At 40.7% G+C, this 12,508-nt stretch overlaps 1 protein-coding gene across 1 annotated transcript in view; it reads right to left on the reverse strand.

Moving 5' to 3' along the window:
* The window catches only part of ADAM12 (ADAM metallopeptidase domain 12), a 583,999-nt gene that overhangs the window by 213,064 nt on the left and 358,427 nt on the right, over positions 1 to 12,508 (reverse strand). Inside the window, exon 8 of the mRNA XM_040437739.1 lies at positions 5,042 to 5,113. Coding sequence (XP_040293673.1) covers positions 5,042 to 5,113 — 72 coding nt within the window. The remainder of the gene's footprint in view (positions 1 to 5,041; positions 5,114 to 12,508) is intronic.

The raw sequence follows: 12,508 nt of genomic DNA on the forward strand, positions 1-12,508 counted from the left end.
TAAAAAAAACCTCTCGTAAATCGCTTTAAAGGGGACCAGTCACATTCGACATGCCGTCCTATCTGCAGGCAGCAGGTTATAGAGCAGGAGGAGCTGAGTGGATTGATATATAGTTTTGTGGGAAAAGATTCAGTAAAACATGTAATGTTTTCACTTACATCTCTGATTTAGCTATACATAGGAGTCCAGTGGGAGGTCCTATCGAATAGGACCACCCACCAGACTCCTAAACATAGAAAGAGCAGGGATATAAATGAATGAAATACAAGTTATACAGAATTTTTCCCCATAAAACTATATAATATTCTGCTCAGCTCCTCCTGCTCTATAACCTGCTGCCTGCAGATAGGACGGCATGTGCAATGTGACTGGGTCCCCTTTAAACCGGATTCAATTCCAAACATCATAATAGAACACAAAAAAAATAAATAGTAGTAGGTTGTGGTGGCTCACTAGCAAGTAGTTAAGGTATGGTGCTGCAAGCTCATATAGAGGGAATCACCCCACCCTCTCTTAAAAGGCAAATGTAGTAATAGGAAAATGAGCGAGCACTCATACACTTGGCAACCAGATTGACATGTGCAGAAAATATTTATTATATCCCCATAAAATACAAGTAATACAATTTATAAGAACAATGTAGCAATAATATACAACATTACAGTCACATATATTGTGGTAGATATGATCAACACTATATTCATATGACTCAATAGTGTTGATAAATTCAATAATATATATCACACCAAAAAACTTCAAGTATATGCTGTTATTTGGGAAGAGGGGGTATTATCTTCTAGCGCTCTATCCCAATTTGGGAAACTGAATGTCACTGAAAATGTTGTAGGTGTATTCACTGGGAGCGCAACATGTTCATAAAGTGTCCACAGGAATCCTGATAATGTGAAAAGTCTCTTATAGCTGATCCTTTTAAGCTCGATATGAGCTTTGGATTGAAGAAAACTTTAAATCGATGTTTGGCTTACCGTCTAGCGTCTGCTGTCTCCCTATTGCTTCAATGGAGCTTTAAATATTTGCCGGCTTATTCAGTCGCTCCATACAGCAAGCTGGTTTAAATTTCGCGGGAGTTCCAAAGATCGCAGGAGTTACCACTCTGTTCCGCAATTTCCTTTGGTGCAGCTTTCGACGATAAGAATAGTTAATCCTTTACTGTAGAGATTTTCTTCTGTATGGCCATACAATATTATCGGAGGCTTTTCAATGCAGGTACATCACTTGTTTCAAATACTTGTATTTTATGGGGATTTAAAAAATATTTTCTGCACATGTCAATCTGGTTGCCAAGTGTATGAGTGCTCGCTCATTTTCCTATTACTACAAAAAAAAAAAAGATTTCCTCCTTTCAACTAGACGAAGACTTATTCATCTTTCATAAATTTATTGCCATTTTTTTTTTTCCGCCTTTAATCAAAACATCTCCCAATCTTTTCATAGTTCCGGAGATGACAGCACTAACACATGCAGAATGTTACAGATGAATAATTTAGCCGAGAATATGGCGCTCCACTCATCGGGCCGGGATGAAATTCTTTTTGGTATGATAATTATAGGCAGTCTTAAATGTTATCAGCTCTTACAGTTATTGCACTGACTTTGCTAAAAAAACAAACAAAAAAACCCCCCAAAAGTGTAATGTAGCTTGGTGATAATGTTGTGAAAGAAAAGGTAACATTGTATTCACGTCTTAAAGGGCTGAATTAAGGAACGTCTCACCCACAGGATAGAGCAATACAGGGATGGACAGCACTCCTTAGTATCGATGTGGTGGGTGCACGTCTCCAGGGGGTGGTAAAAAAGCCCCCGGTCCAGCATACATATCAAAAGGATGAAAAAACAAAAAACTGGAGACAGCACGTCCAAAGTAATGGAATTTATTCCGGATGCAACGTTTCGGCTTAAATAGCTTGACAAAGGGTATTTAAGCCGAAACGTTGCATCCGGATTAAATTCCATTACTTTGGATGTGCTGTCTCCAGTTTTTTGTTTTTTCATCCTTTTGATAGTCACCCACAGGATACTGAGTTTCCAGAGAGGGCTCATCTCATTTGATTAAGGAGTTGGGGATTGGGGGGAGAAGCTACATCAAATGACCCCTGTAAATCTTAAGGAACAGGGTAAGAAAAAAATAAATAAAAATTTAGACTAAAAAACGACTTTCCCCTTAGAGAAAAACAAAAGTACGTCTCTGCAGGGCTAATTAAAAGCCGTCATGCAGATTGAAAGGAGTCTAAAATGTATCCGAAAAAAATTAATATAATAAAGATAAAACGCGGCTCAGAGAAACGCTGAGGCTTAATAGGCGCAACGAAATTTAGACGTAACCTTTTGATAAAGTCTTACGGGGCGTGTAGACTTTTGCAACTCATCGTGTATTCTGCATCTAAAATAAAATATGCAAATAGTTTGGGTTAAAGGGGTTTTGTGGGACTTAGGGATACACCATCAGTGGGGGTCCGATCAGCTGACTGAAGGGGCTGCAGCGCTCCGGCCGGGAACAGTTCTGTGCATTTTGTTAGTGGTTGTGCTTGAAATTACTGCTTAGTCCCATTCACTTGAGTGAGAAAGTAACAGTACCGGGCACCAACACCACAATATGGATGGCGCTGTACGTAGTAAACAATGAAGGGGACCCGTGCATGTGGCCCCTTCAATCAGTTGATTAGTGGGGGTGCAGGGAGACTGACCTCCACTGATCGGATATTGGATGCTTATCCCAAGGTTCCCATAGGATGCCAGTGATAGGTTTGGTCTCGCGTGCATGGTTGTGCTTTTAAAGGCAATGTGTCGTCAGAAAATAACCCATTATTTAAATCATGGTTTTTAGGTTAAACACATTTTTTGTGAATTTTTTTAAATTTTCCATATCACTATCTATATATAAAAAAAATAAAAAAAATAAAAATGCAGTTTTGACACTAGCCACGAGGTCTAAAATATGTGAAGGGCAGCCACATAGACAGGAGGGGACCCCCTTGACTTTCCTAGGCATGCTGTGTGACCTGTGCAGAGGTCAGGATGGAGTAGATAAGCTGTGATATCACCTATTGTGAATGGTGGATCCTGTGTTATCTATACAGAGGTGTTATTTGTCATTGTAATTCTGCCTGTGGTGATAATGACAGTGGCTACTGAAAAGTTTAGAAAATCATGACCTACTATTAGACCTAGCGCCCACTGTGATAATTGCAGGATTATATAAATTTTTTAAGAATATTGATAGTGACATGAATATTTTTTTTAAAACACAATAAAAATTTGAAAAAATATTTTGACATAAAAACATAATTTAAACAATAGGTCATTTTATGATGACAAATTTCCTTTAAGTGGTCTGTGTGCCTATTTAAGAGGTAGATTTTATTAATATATAATTGATTACTGAACTTAATTGCACTCAATATCATAGTCAATAATATCATAGTCAATAATGGACGACCCACTGTTTTGTGTACACAGCTCCTATGCTTACTTTTGCGTCGTCACTAGGGATGAGGGAATCGACTTCGGATGAAACATCCGAAGTCGATTCGCATAAAACTTCGTTCCAATACTGTACGGAGCAGTTGCTCCGTACAGTATTAGAATGTATTGGCTCCGATGAGCCAAAGTTATTGCGTCGCAAAGTCTCATGAGACTTCGCGAAATAACTTCATAAATAAATTTGTACTGTAAAAAAACATTTTCCCGAACTCTGGTTAGGTTCCAAGTGGTATCTTGGAGCTCCTGCTCCCTACAGTATTGGAACGAAGTTTTATGCGAATCGACTTCGGATGTTTCATCCAGAGTCGATTCGCTCATCCCTAGTCGTCCCGGTTACAGACTGCAAACACAGCTTTTATGTAGTCTGATCCTGCAGAACAATCTAACCTGTAGGCTCCTTTCAGACGAGCAAGTCCCACGCATCGGACTCGCAGTGCGAGTATGCAGCGGTCCCCGTCCTGCCCTCCCAGCACTGTCGGGGTCCGCATAGCATTATACTGATTTATGATGCTATGTAACCCTTAGAGGTCTGGAATGTATTGGATAACACTGACAGCATTATGTTATTATGTGGGGAATGCAAGTAGTTACTTAAAGGGAGTCTGTCACCAGATTTTGACCTTCTAGACCGCTTACATAGCGCTCTAGCATAGCAGTCTATGATTCTAATGGTACCTTTGATGTTTTCTTGTGAAGTTCCTCCAAGGCAAAAACGGACTTTTAATTATATGTAAATTAGGGCTCGCAAGTGCCCAGTGCGGAGTTCACCTCGTCATATCCCCGCCCCAGCCTCTTCCTCTGCCCGCCTCGCTCTTCCTTTGCATCCTCCTTCTCAAGTTCTCTGCAGCGAGATCCCGCGTCTGCGCTCTCCATTGCTTGGCTGGGGCATGCGCAGTATCTACTGCGATGCCGTGCCCACAATGGGCATCGCAGTGCACATGCCCCGGCAAAGCTATGGATAGCGCAGGCGTGGGATCTCGCTGCAGAGAAGGAGGACGCAAAGGAAGAGCGGGGCGGGCAGAGGAAGAGGCTGGGGCGGGGATATGACGAAAAGAGGCAGAACAGCCTGGGCACCAACGAGGTGAACGCCGCCCCTGGGCACTTGCGAGCCCTAATTTACATATGAATGAAAGTCCGTTTTTGCCTTGGGGGAACTTCACAAGCAAACATCAAAGGTACCATTAGAATCATAGACTGCTATGCTAGAGCGCTATGTAAGCGGTCTAGAAGGTCAAAATCTGGTGACAGACTCCCTTTAAACAGACTTGTCAGGAGAGGTGCTGCCAGTGTCAGACAGTCTGGTAACACTCATGTGGACCTCCATTGTACACGGCTGGAAATGTAAACTTTTAGTAGGAATAACAGAGGGACAACACAACCTAGAGTCATAAGAATAGATGCTCCAAAATTTTTATTACATGGTGAATGCAAGACATGTCAGGAGAGGTGACAGGTCCTCTTAGTTGGAAGGCATTAAATACAAGTATATGACTAAAACACTAAAGGATATGTATCTCACGTGACCAGAAAGGGCACTGACCTTATCCACGTAGTTGGCCATTTCCAGCAGCCTGTGTTTAACTCTCTCCACATCTTTCCCCTGCCTCTGAAACTGGAGAGAGAAGTCATATGTGTAAATGAGAAAGTACTACATGGCTCAGCAAGCATCTGTACAATAGTGTACGAGCAGCAATGGCGGCGGCGCTATCAGCAGAATCAGACCTCGTTAGCGGCGGACATTAGACGAGGGCTGTGATGTTTATTGAACTGCATTCACGGAGTGACGAGTTTCCTATATGTAACTACGGGATCGGCACAGTCATAACCATTACTCTATACAATGGACCACCGCATATCACAAAAAACATGGCTGACTCAGCTAAACGGTCATGATCAGAAATGATATGCCAAATCCTCATCAGTTACTGTTGTTGTTCTCCGCTCTAATGAGATGTTTCTAAACTGGTTACAGAAACTTTGTATAAAAACTCACACCTCTGTGCCACTCCATCCTGCCATAGAATTGTGGCATCTTTATTACATTGCTATTAGTGTTGAGCGAATCGAAGTTAACGAAGTGGAATTCGTAACAAATCGAATTTCTTGACGAAATTCGTCAAAGCAGCCGAATCAAATTTTTGAAAACTTTGCTTATCTCTAGTTGCTATGTATATGCTATATATTTTGGTCCAGATGGGTGTTACCAGTTGGGGGGGGGGTGTCCCTGAAAAGTCTGACACTGACAGCACTGACAGTCACTCCCATCTGGACCTTTACTGCAAACCAATAGTAATTCATTCATAATATTTTAGCAGGAATAATAAAGAAATGGCATAACACAGAGCCATAAGAATAGATGCTCGAGAATTGTTATTGTAGCTGTCCAGCTAGGACCTGTCCTAGGTTGCTAGTATAGCTTATATGTGTATACAGCTAGACCTGCCAATAGCCTTAATACAGTTCCTATGTTTATGTGTTAAAGACAAAAGCAGAGTTATTTACTGTGACATCATGTTTTGGATGTCATATAACTGTTATACGTTTGTGTTCACAGAAGCAGAAAAAGATAATATGCCTTTAAGATTCATTTTGTAATGTAAGGTAAGCTCAGTGACACAGCAGAAAGCATAGTGTTAATCTGTTGTTGCTGGGCAGAAGTCTAGACCAATCACAGCCAGCTTCTCACACAGCAAGGGTTTTCACCAATCACAGCCATCCTCACACTCAGCTTGTCTGGGAATTCCCCTGGCAGGAGCTGCTATAATCATTATTCAAAAGAGACAGGAGCTGAAGAGACATTCACTTCACTGAGAGCTGTGTTTTTATGGAAGCACAGAGGCCTAAATAGGTATTTAAAACAGTTATATAATGTTCCTACTGTTTGTATAGTGATTAGAACTGTATACTGAACCAGTTATATGTGTGTTTACTTACAGTTCCACCAAATACAAATTCAATTGCAAACTACAAATTGCAAGCATACGAACCAGATTCCATACAAATTGCATACAAACTGCGAACTTCTCAAACCAGATCATAAGCAATTGCATACTGCAAACTACAAACCAAGTAGAGCAAGTAGAACTATTAGTTAGACCTCAGATATACCTCTCAGAGAGATCATAAAGTGCTTAAATAACTTAAAGTGAGAGTACAGATACTGAAGAGAGAAATATATCCACCATTTTATGTTAAATGACAAGATGGAACAGTTGAACCACCATCTTATGCATACCGCCATTTTGTGATATCTTTTCAACACGTGTTTGTATATGGACTATCTGCTGCAGAGGCGACAGTGTTATATATGAAGAAAAGTTGAAGTTAATAAAGAAGTTATTTCAAGCATTTGGTGTGCTCTTTAAACCTACTGTTTCAATAGAACGGCGCTAGAAGAATTACAGAGTAATAGACAGTCTGGTTAGACTAAAAGTCAGAGATATCAAAATTCTTCTAATGCCACAGCGCAAAAGGCACTTCATAGTGCTGCGCCTGCCACAGTTATTTTTTATGGAGAATGCAAGTAGTTGCTAAAACACACATGTCCGGAGAGGGGACAGGTCCTCTATTTCTCAAAGCTTCTCTTTCCTCAACCTTGAGCCAACAAAAATCTTGCCCTCATCATCTCTCACCGAGACTACTGCAATATCCTTCTAGGCGGACTCCCATCTCTCTTGCTCGTCTCCATCCTCAACCCTGCTGCCTGGTTAATCCACCAACCCCTCTACTAAGACCTACACTGACTCCAGCAACCAGCGGATTCAGTTCATAATATAAAAACAGTGTACATGTCCATCCATAACCTCTCCCCTCCATGCATCTCTGCCCTTATTTCCCTCGACCTCCTCAAATATAATCCCCGAAGATCTCATGCTTTATTCTCCTTTTTGTGCTCCTCACACAATTGTCTCCAAGACGTCTCCTGTGCTTCCCACACACTATGGAACTACTGTACCGAACAGGACGCAGATACAGCTGAATACAATGGGTAGGCAGGGAGCCCTAATGTAAGGGATGAATGTAAGGGGGCAGCATGAATGTAAGGGGGCAGCAGCACTAATGAAAGAGAGGCACTATGGGCACAACATGATTGTAAGGGGGCACTAAGGGGGCAACACTACTATATATGTGACACTAATTGGACAGCAGCAATAATCAAAGGGAGACACTAAGGTTGCAGCACAAATGTAAGGGGGCAGCCCTACTATAAGGGGGTACTAAAGGGGCAGCACTACTTTAAGGGAGCACAAAGGGAGCAGTATAGTTGTAGGCAGGGTATTAAGGGGCAGCACTATTCTAAGGGGGCACAACTACTGTGTGGGTGCGCTGAGGGCTGCATAACCACTTTAAGAGTTTACAAAGGGGACTGGGTGGGATTGGGTGTGAATATGTCGCAGGGAAATGATGAAAATGGAGATTTGATCAAATCCCTAAGGGAGATGATCAATTCACGGAAGATGATGTTCCCTAAAGAAAGTAAGTGATATTGTTTAGATATTAAAAGTATTTATTTAGTAAACTATGCATTAATAAATGTAGAGTAGGTAATACAACAATAGTCATTGAACCACAAATTATTAAAGAAAGTAAGTGATTTGATCATCAAATCCCTTAACTGTTTTAGTGAAAATTTTAATATTTTTGAGAATATAATAATAATATGAAATAATATTGTAAGAAATAGCCACTTAAGCTGATATTTTTAAAAACAAAAAGGATATTTTTAGTGAAATTTTAAACATTTTTAGTGAATGTAATTAATAAATAATAATGTTCATTCATTTTTATTAAAACACGTTGTTGATTTGTGGCATCTCGAGTTACAAAGTACGTTACTTTTTTTACAGGCACATCCTTTTGTTTTACATTGTATTTTGGATTGTTCACAAGAACATTTCTTAAATCCTTGACCTCCAAATAAGGATAATTTTCCTGCAATCTCATGCAGACTTAGGTCAGTTCGGGGAACTGTTTCGGTAAATGTTGTAGTAGCAATTTGAAGAGTGTCTCTAGGTAGCCAATCTTTTATAATTCCAACTGAGGTACCAATTTGGTATAAATAATTTTTTATATCTAATACGATCTCCACAATGTTATTTCCATCTAATGGGCCTCTAGCTACCTTCCATTTTGATCAAATCTCCATTTTCATCATTTCCCTGCGACATATAAATGGACATTGAGTGGAGTCAGAGTTGTGGCTTAGGCCTCATGCACACGACTGTATGTATTTTGCGCTCTCCGCAAAAAACGGATCCACAAAAAATACGGATGACATCCGTGTGCATTCTGTATTTTGCGGAACGGAACAGCTGGCCCCTAATAGAACAGTCCTATCCTAATAATAGGACATGTTCTATTTTTATGCGGAACGGAAATACGGACATACGGAAATAGAATGCACACGGAGTACCTTCCGTTTTTTTTTCTAGGACCCATTGAAATCAATGGTTCTGTATACGGTCCGCAAAAAAAACAAAAACGGACACGGAATGAAAATACGTTCGTGTGCATGAGGCCTTAGTGTTTAAACTTTGCAGTCACCTCCTTCAGCTGTTCTAAAACACAGAACGCAGATAGAGAGTGGATTAGTCCAGGGAGTGCGCTTGATTCACAGCGAGGAGAAGAGAACAGACAGATTTATAATAAACTGATAGAGAGAGAGAGAGTCAGACTCAGTCATTCAGTGTGTTACTTAGGCAGGCACAGGCAGCCATTGGGGTAGGCTATAAAATACAACTTTGTACATTAATTTGAGAATCACCAACCTTCATCACATCATTCACAAATGTTATTCCTCGTGCTGACAGCCTGCCACTGCCTTCCGAAAAACAAACGCCACAGACGATACCACCGTGTGTGTATAGACCAGAGATGCTCACTGCTCAACCTGCGGCCCTCCAGCTGTTGTAAAACTACAACTCCCATCATGCCCTGCTGATAGCTGTGGGCTGTCTGGGCATGCTGGAAGTTGTAGTTTTGCAACAGCTGGAGGGTTGCTGGTTGGGCATCCCTGGTATAGACCCTGGCAGGCATGTTCCCTCAAAAAGGGATCGTTTTTGGGCCGTTTTTTCAATAAAAAAAAAAAATCAGTTATTGAGCAGGCTGTTTGTTACTAGCGGGTACCCTCCATTTACCCATAGTCATACAGTTGTGTTCAAAATAATAGCAGTCAGACATCACTAACCTGGTGTAGTAGAGAAATAGAAATCCAACAGAGCCTACAATCATGACATGCATGCTGCTGATTCTGTGTAATTGAATCACTAATTGAAAGGGGCATGTTCAAAATAATAGCAGTGTGGAGTTCAATGAGTGAGGTCATTCATTCTTAGAAAAACAGGTGGCAATTATTGCCCTTATTTAAAGAAAGAAGGCAGCAAATGTTGTACATGCTGGTTACAGTGCATTTCTCTCTGAAATTCTGAGGAAAATGGGTCGTTCCAAACATTGTTCAGAAGAACAGCGTACCTTGATTAAAAAGTTGGAGAGGGGAAAACATATAATGAAGTGCAGAAAATGATAGGCTGCTCAGCTAAAATGATCGCAAATGCTTTAAAGGGCTTCTGTCACCCCACTAAACTCTTTTTTTTTTTATGTGTACTTATAATCCCTATCATGCCATATTGCCATACATTATGTTATTAATAATTTTCGTTCAGTAGATTTAGCAAAAAACGTACTTTTATGATATGCTAATTACCTTTCTACCAGCAAGTAGGGCGTCTACTTGCTGGTAGCAGCTGCAGAAAACCGCCCCCTCCTTCTGTTGATTGACAGGGCCAGCCGCGATCTCCTCCTCCGACTGGTCCTGTCAGCATTTCAAAAATCGCGCGCCTGTGTTCATTTGGCGCAGGCGCTCTGAGATAAGGAGGCTCGCCTCCTCAGAACTCCCTCAGTGAGCCTGCGCCGATGACGTCTTCTCTTTCGGTGACGTCATATTATAAAAGTACTTTTTTTTACATATCTACTGAACGAAAATGATTAATAACATAATGTATAGATATATCGCAGGAAAGGGTTTATAAGTACACAAAAAAAAAAAAGAGTTTAGTGGGGTGACAGAAGCCCTTTAAAATTGCAACCAAAACCTGAAAGATGTGGAAGAAAGCAAAAAACTACCATTCGATTGGATAGAAGAATAGCCAAAATGGCAAGGACTCAACCAACAATCAGCTCCAGGAAGATGAAAGAAGGTCTAACGTTACCTGTGAGTACTGTTACAATTAGAAGATGCCTATGTGAAGCCAAGCTATCTGCAAGAAGCCCCCGCAAAGTCCCACTGGTGGAAACAAGACATGTGCTGAAGAGGTTACAATTTGCCAAAGAGCACATTGACGGCCTAAAGAGACATTTTGTGGACTGATGAAAGTAAGATTGTACTTTTTGGGTCTAGTGGCCGGAGACAGTTTGTCAGACGACCCCCAAACACTGAATTCCAGCCACAGTACATTGAGAAGACAGTGAAGCATGGTGGACAAGCATCATGATATGGGGATGTTTCTCATACTAAAGTGTTGGGCCTATTTATCGCATACCAGGGATCATGGATCAGTTTGAATACATCAGAATACTTGAAGAGGTCATGCTGCCTTATGCTGAAGAGGAAATGCCCTTGAAATGGGTGTTCCAACAAGACAACGACCCCAAACACACCAGTAAACGTGCACCATCTTGGTTCCAGACCAACTAGACTGACGTTATGGAGTGGTCAGCCCAATCCCCGGATCTTAATCCAATAGAAAACTTGTGGGGTGACATCAAAAATGCAGTTTCTGAGGCAAAACCAAGAAATAGAGAAGAACTGTGGAATGTCGTCCAATCATCCTGGGCTGGAATACCTGTTCACAGGGGCAGAAGGTGGTGACTCCGAGCAGCACAGATGTCCAGCAGTTCTCAGAAACAGTGGTTAAACAACTAAATATTAGTGAAGTGATTCAAAGGAAAGCAAAATCCTCAAACATTTTTCAGTTTATATAGTGAATGTTTAAGTTTGTAAAGAAAAATACAAACACTGCTATTTTTTTGAACAGTCTAATATTCACTTTCTTCAAATTTTTTTAGAGGAACAACACAAATTTGATATATTTTTCTTCATGTTTTGATTTGGAATAGAATGTGTAGTGTTCCCGATGTATTTGTGTGTATGGAAATAAAAGCTATTAGAAGGATTTTGAGCTTTGTTCACTTTTTTAAACACACTGCTATTATTTTGAACACAACTGTATATGTCGCTGTCACTCTGACATAGGGGTAGGATATAGTCCTAGGAGGCCTTCAGTATCTTTTCAGGAGAATCAGGGCACTTTTCGATTTTGACCAAATGATTCAATCTCATCGGACACAAAACTTATTTTGGGGAAATTTACTCCTCTCTGTCAATAAGCTCAGCCTATGCTCTGCATGAAGAAGAAGAGGGCGGTAGACAAAACGGATGCCTCCGGGGAAATGTAGAAGAATATGGAAAACGGGTCTGACTGTAAATTCGGATGCTGAAGGACCCCATTGGTGGCAGATATATCTCTAGATCACCCTGCCGGGGGAACTGTTCAGTGCAATTTTCCTGTACACGTGTTTCATGGAAGCATCCGGGTCGCACTGTACTTTACACAAAAGCGATTTGCATTCGGCGCTCCTCGTCAGATCACAGCACTTGGCAGCGAACCTCCAACAATTGTTTTCGACTTTATATTCATAAGATGTACATCACAGCGAAAATGCAATTACATTGTTGTTATACTTTTATACATTATTGATTTTTCTCTCCTGTGTGGAGAAGACAAATATGACAAGCTGATTATGTTCACTGTCTAAAAAATGCCTAACTTGCCATTCATTGTAAGTCTAATGAGGTATCTAAATTTATCATATCGCACATACAGCCCATACATCACAGCTTCCTGTAGTCAGAAACCAGGCAAAACAACCAGTCATGCAATCTGGGCCCAAAAAATAAATAATGAATTCAGACATCAGTTATAAAAGTGTTATCCATGTAGACACTTTT

This window comes from Bufo bufo, chromosome 6, assembly GCF_905171765.1.
Source record: "Bufo bufo chromosome 6, aBufBuf1.1, whole genome shotgun sequence".
In the NCBI taxonomy this organism is placed as follows: domain Eukaryota; kingdom Metazoa; phylum Chordata; class Amphibia; order Anura; family Bufonidae; genus Bufo; species Bufo bufo.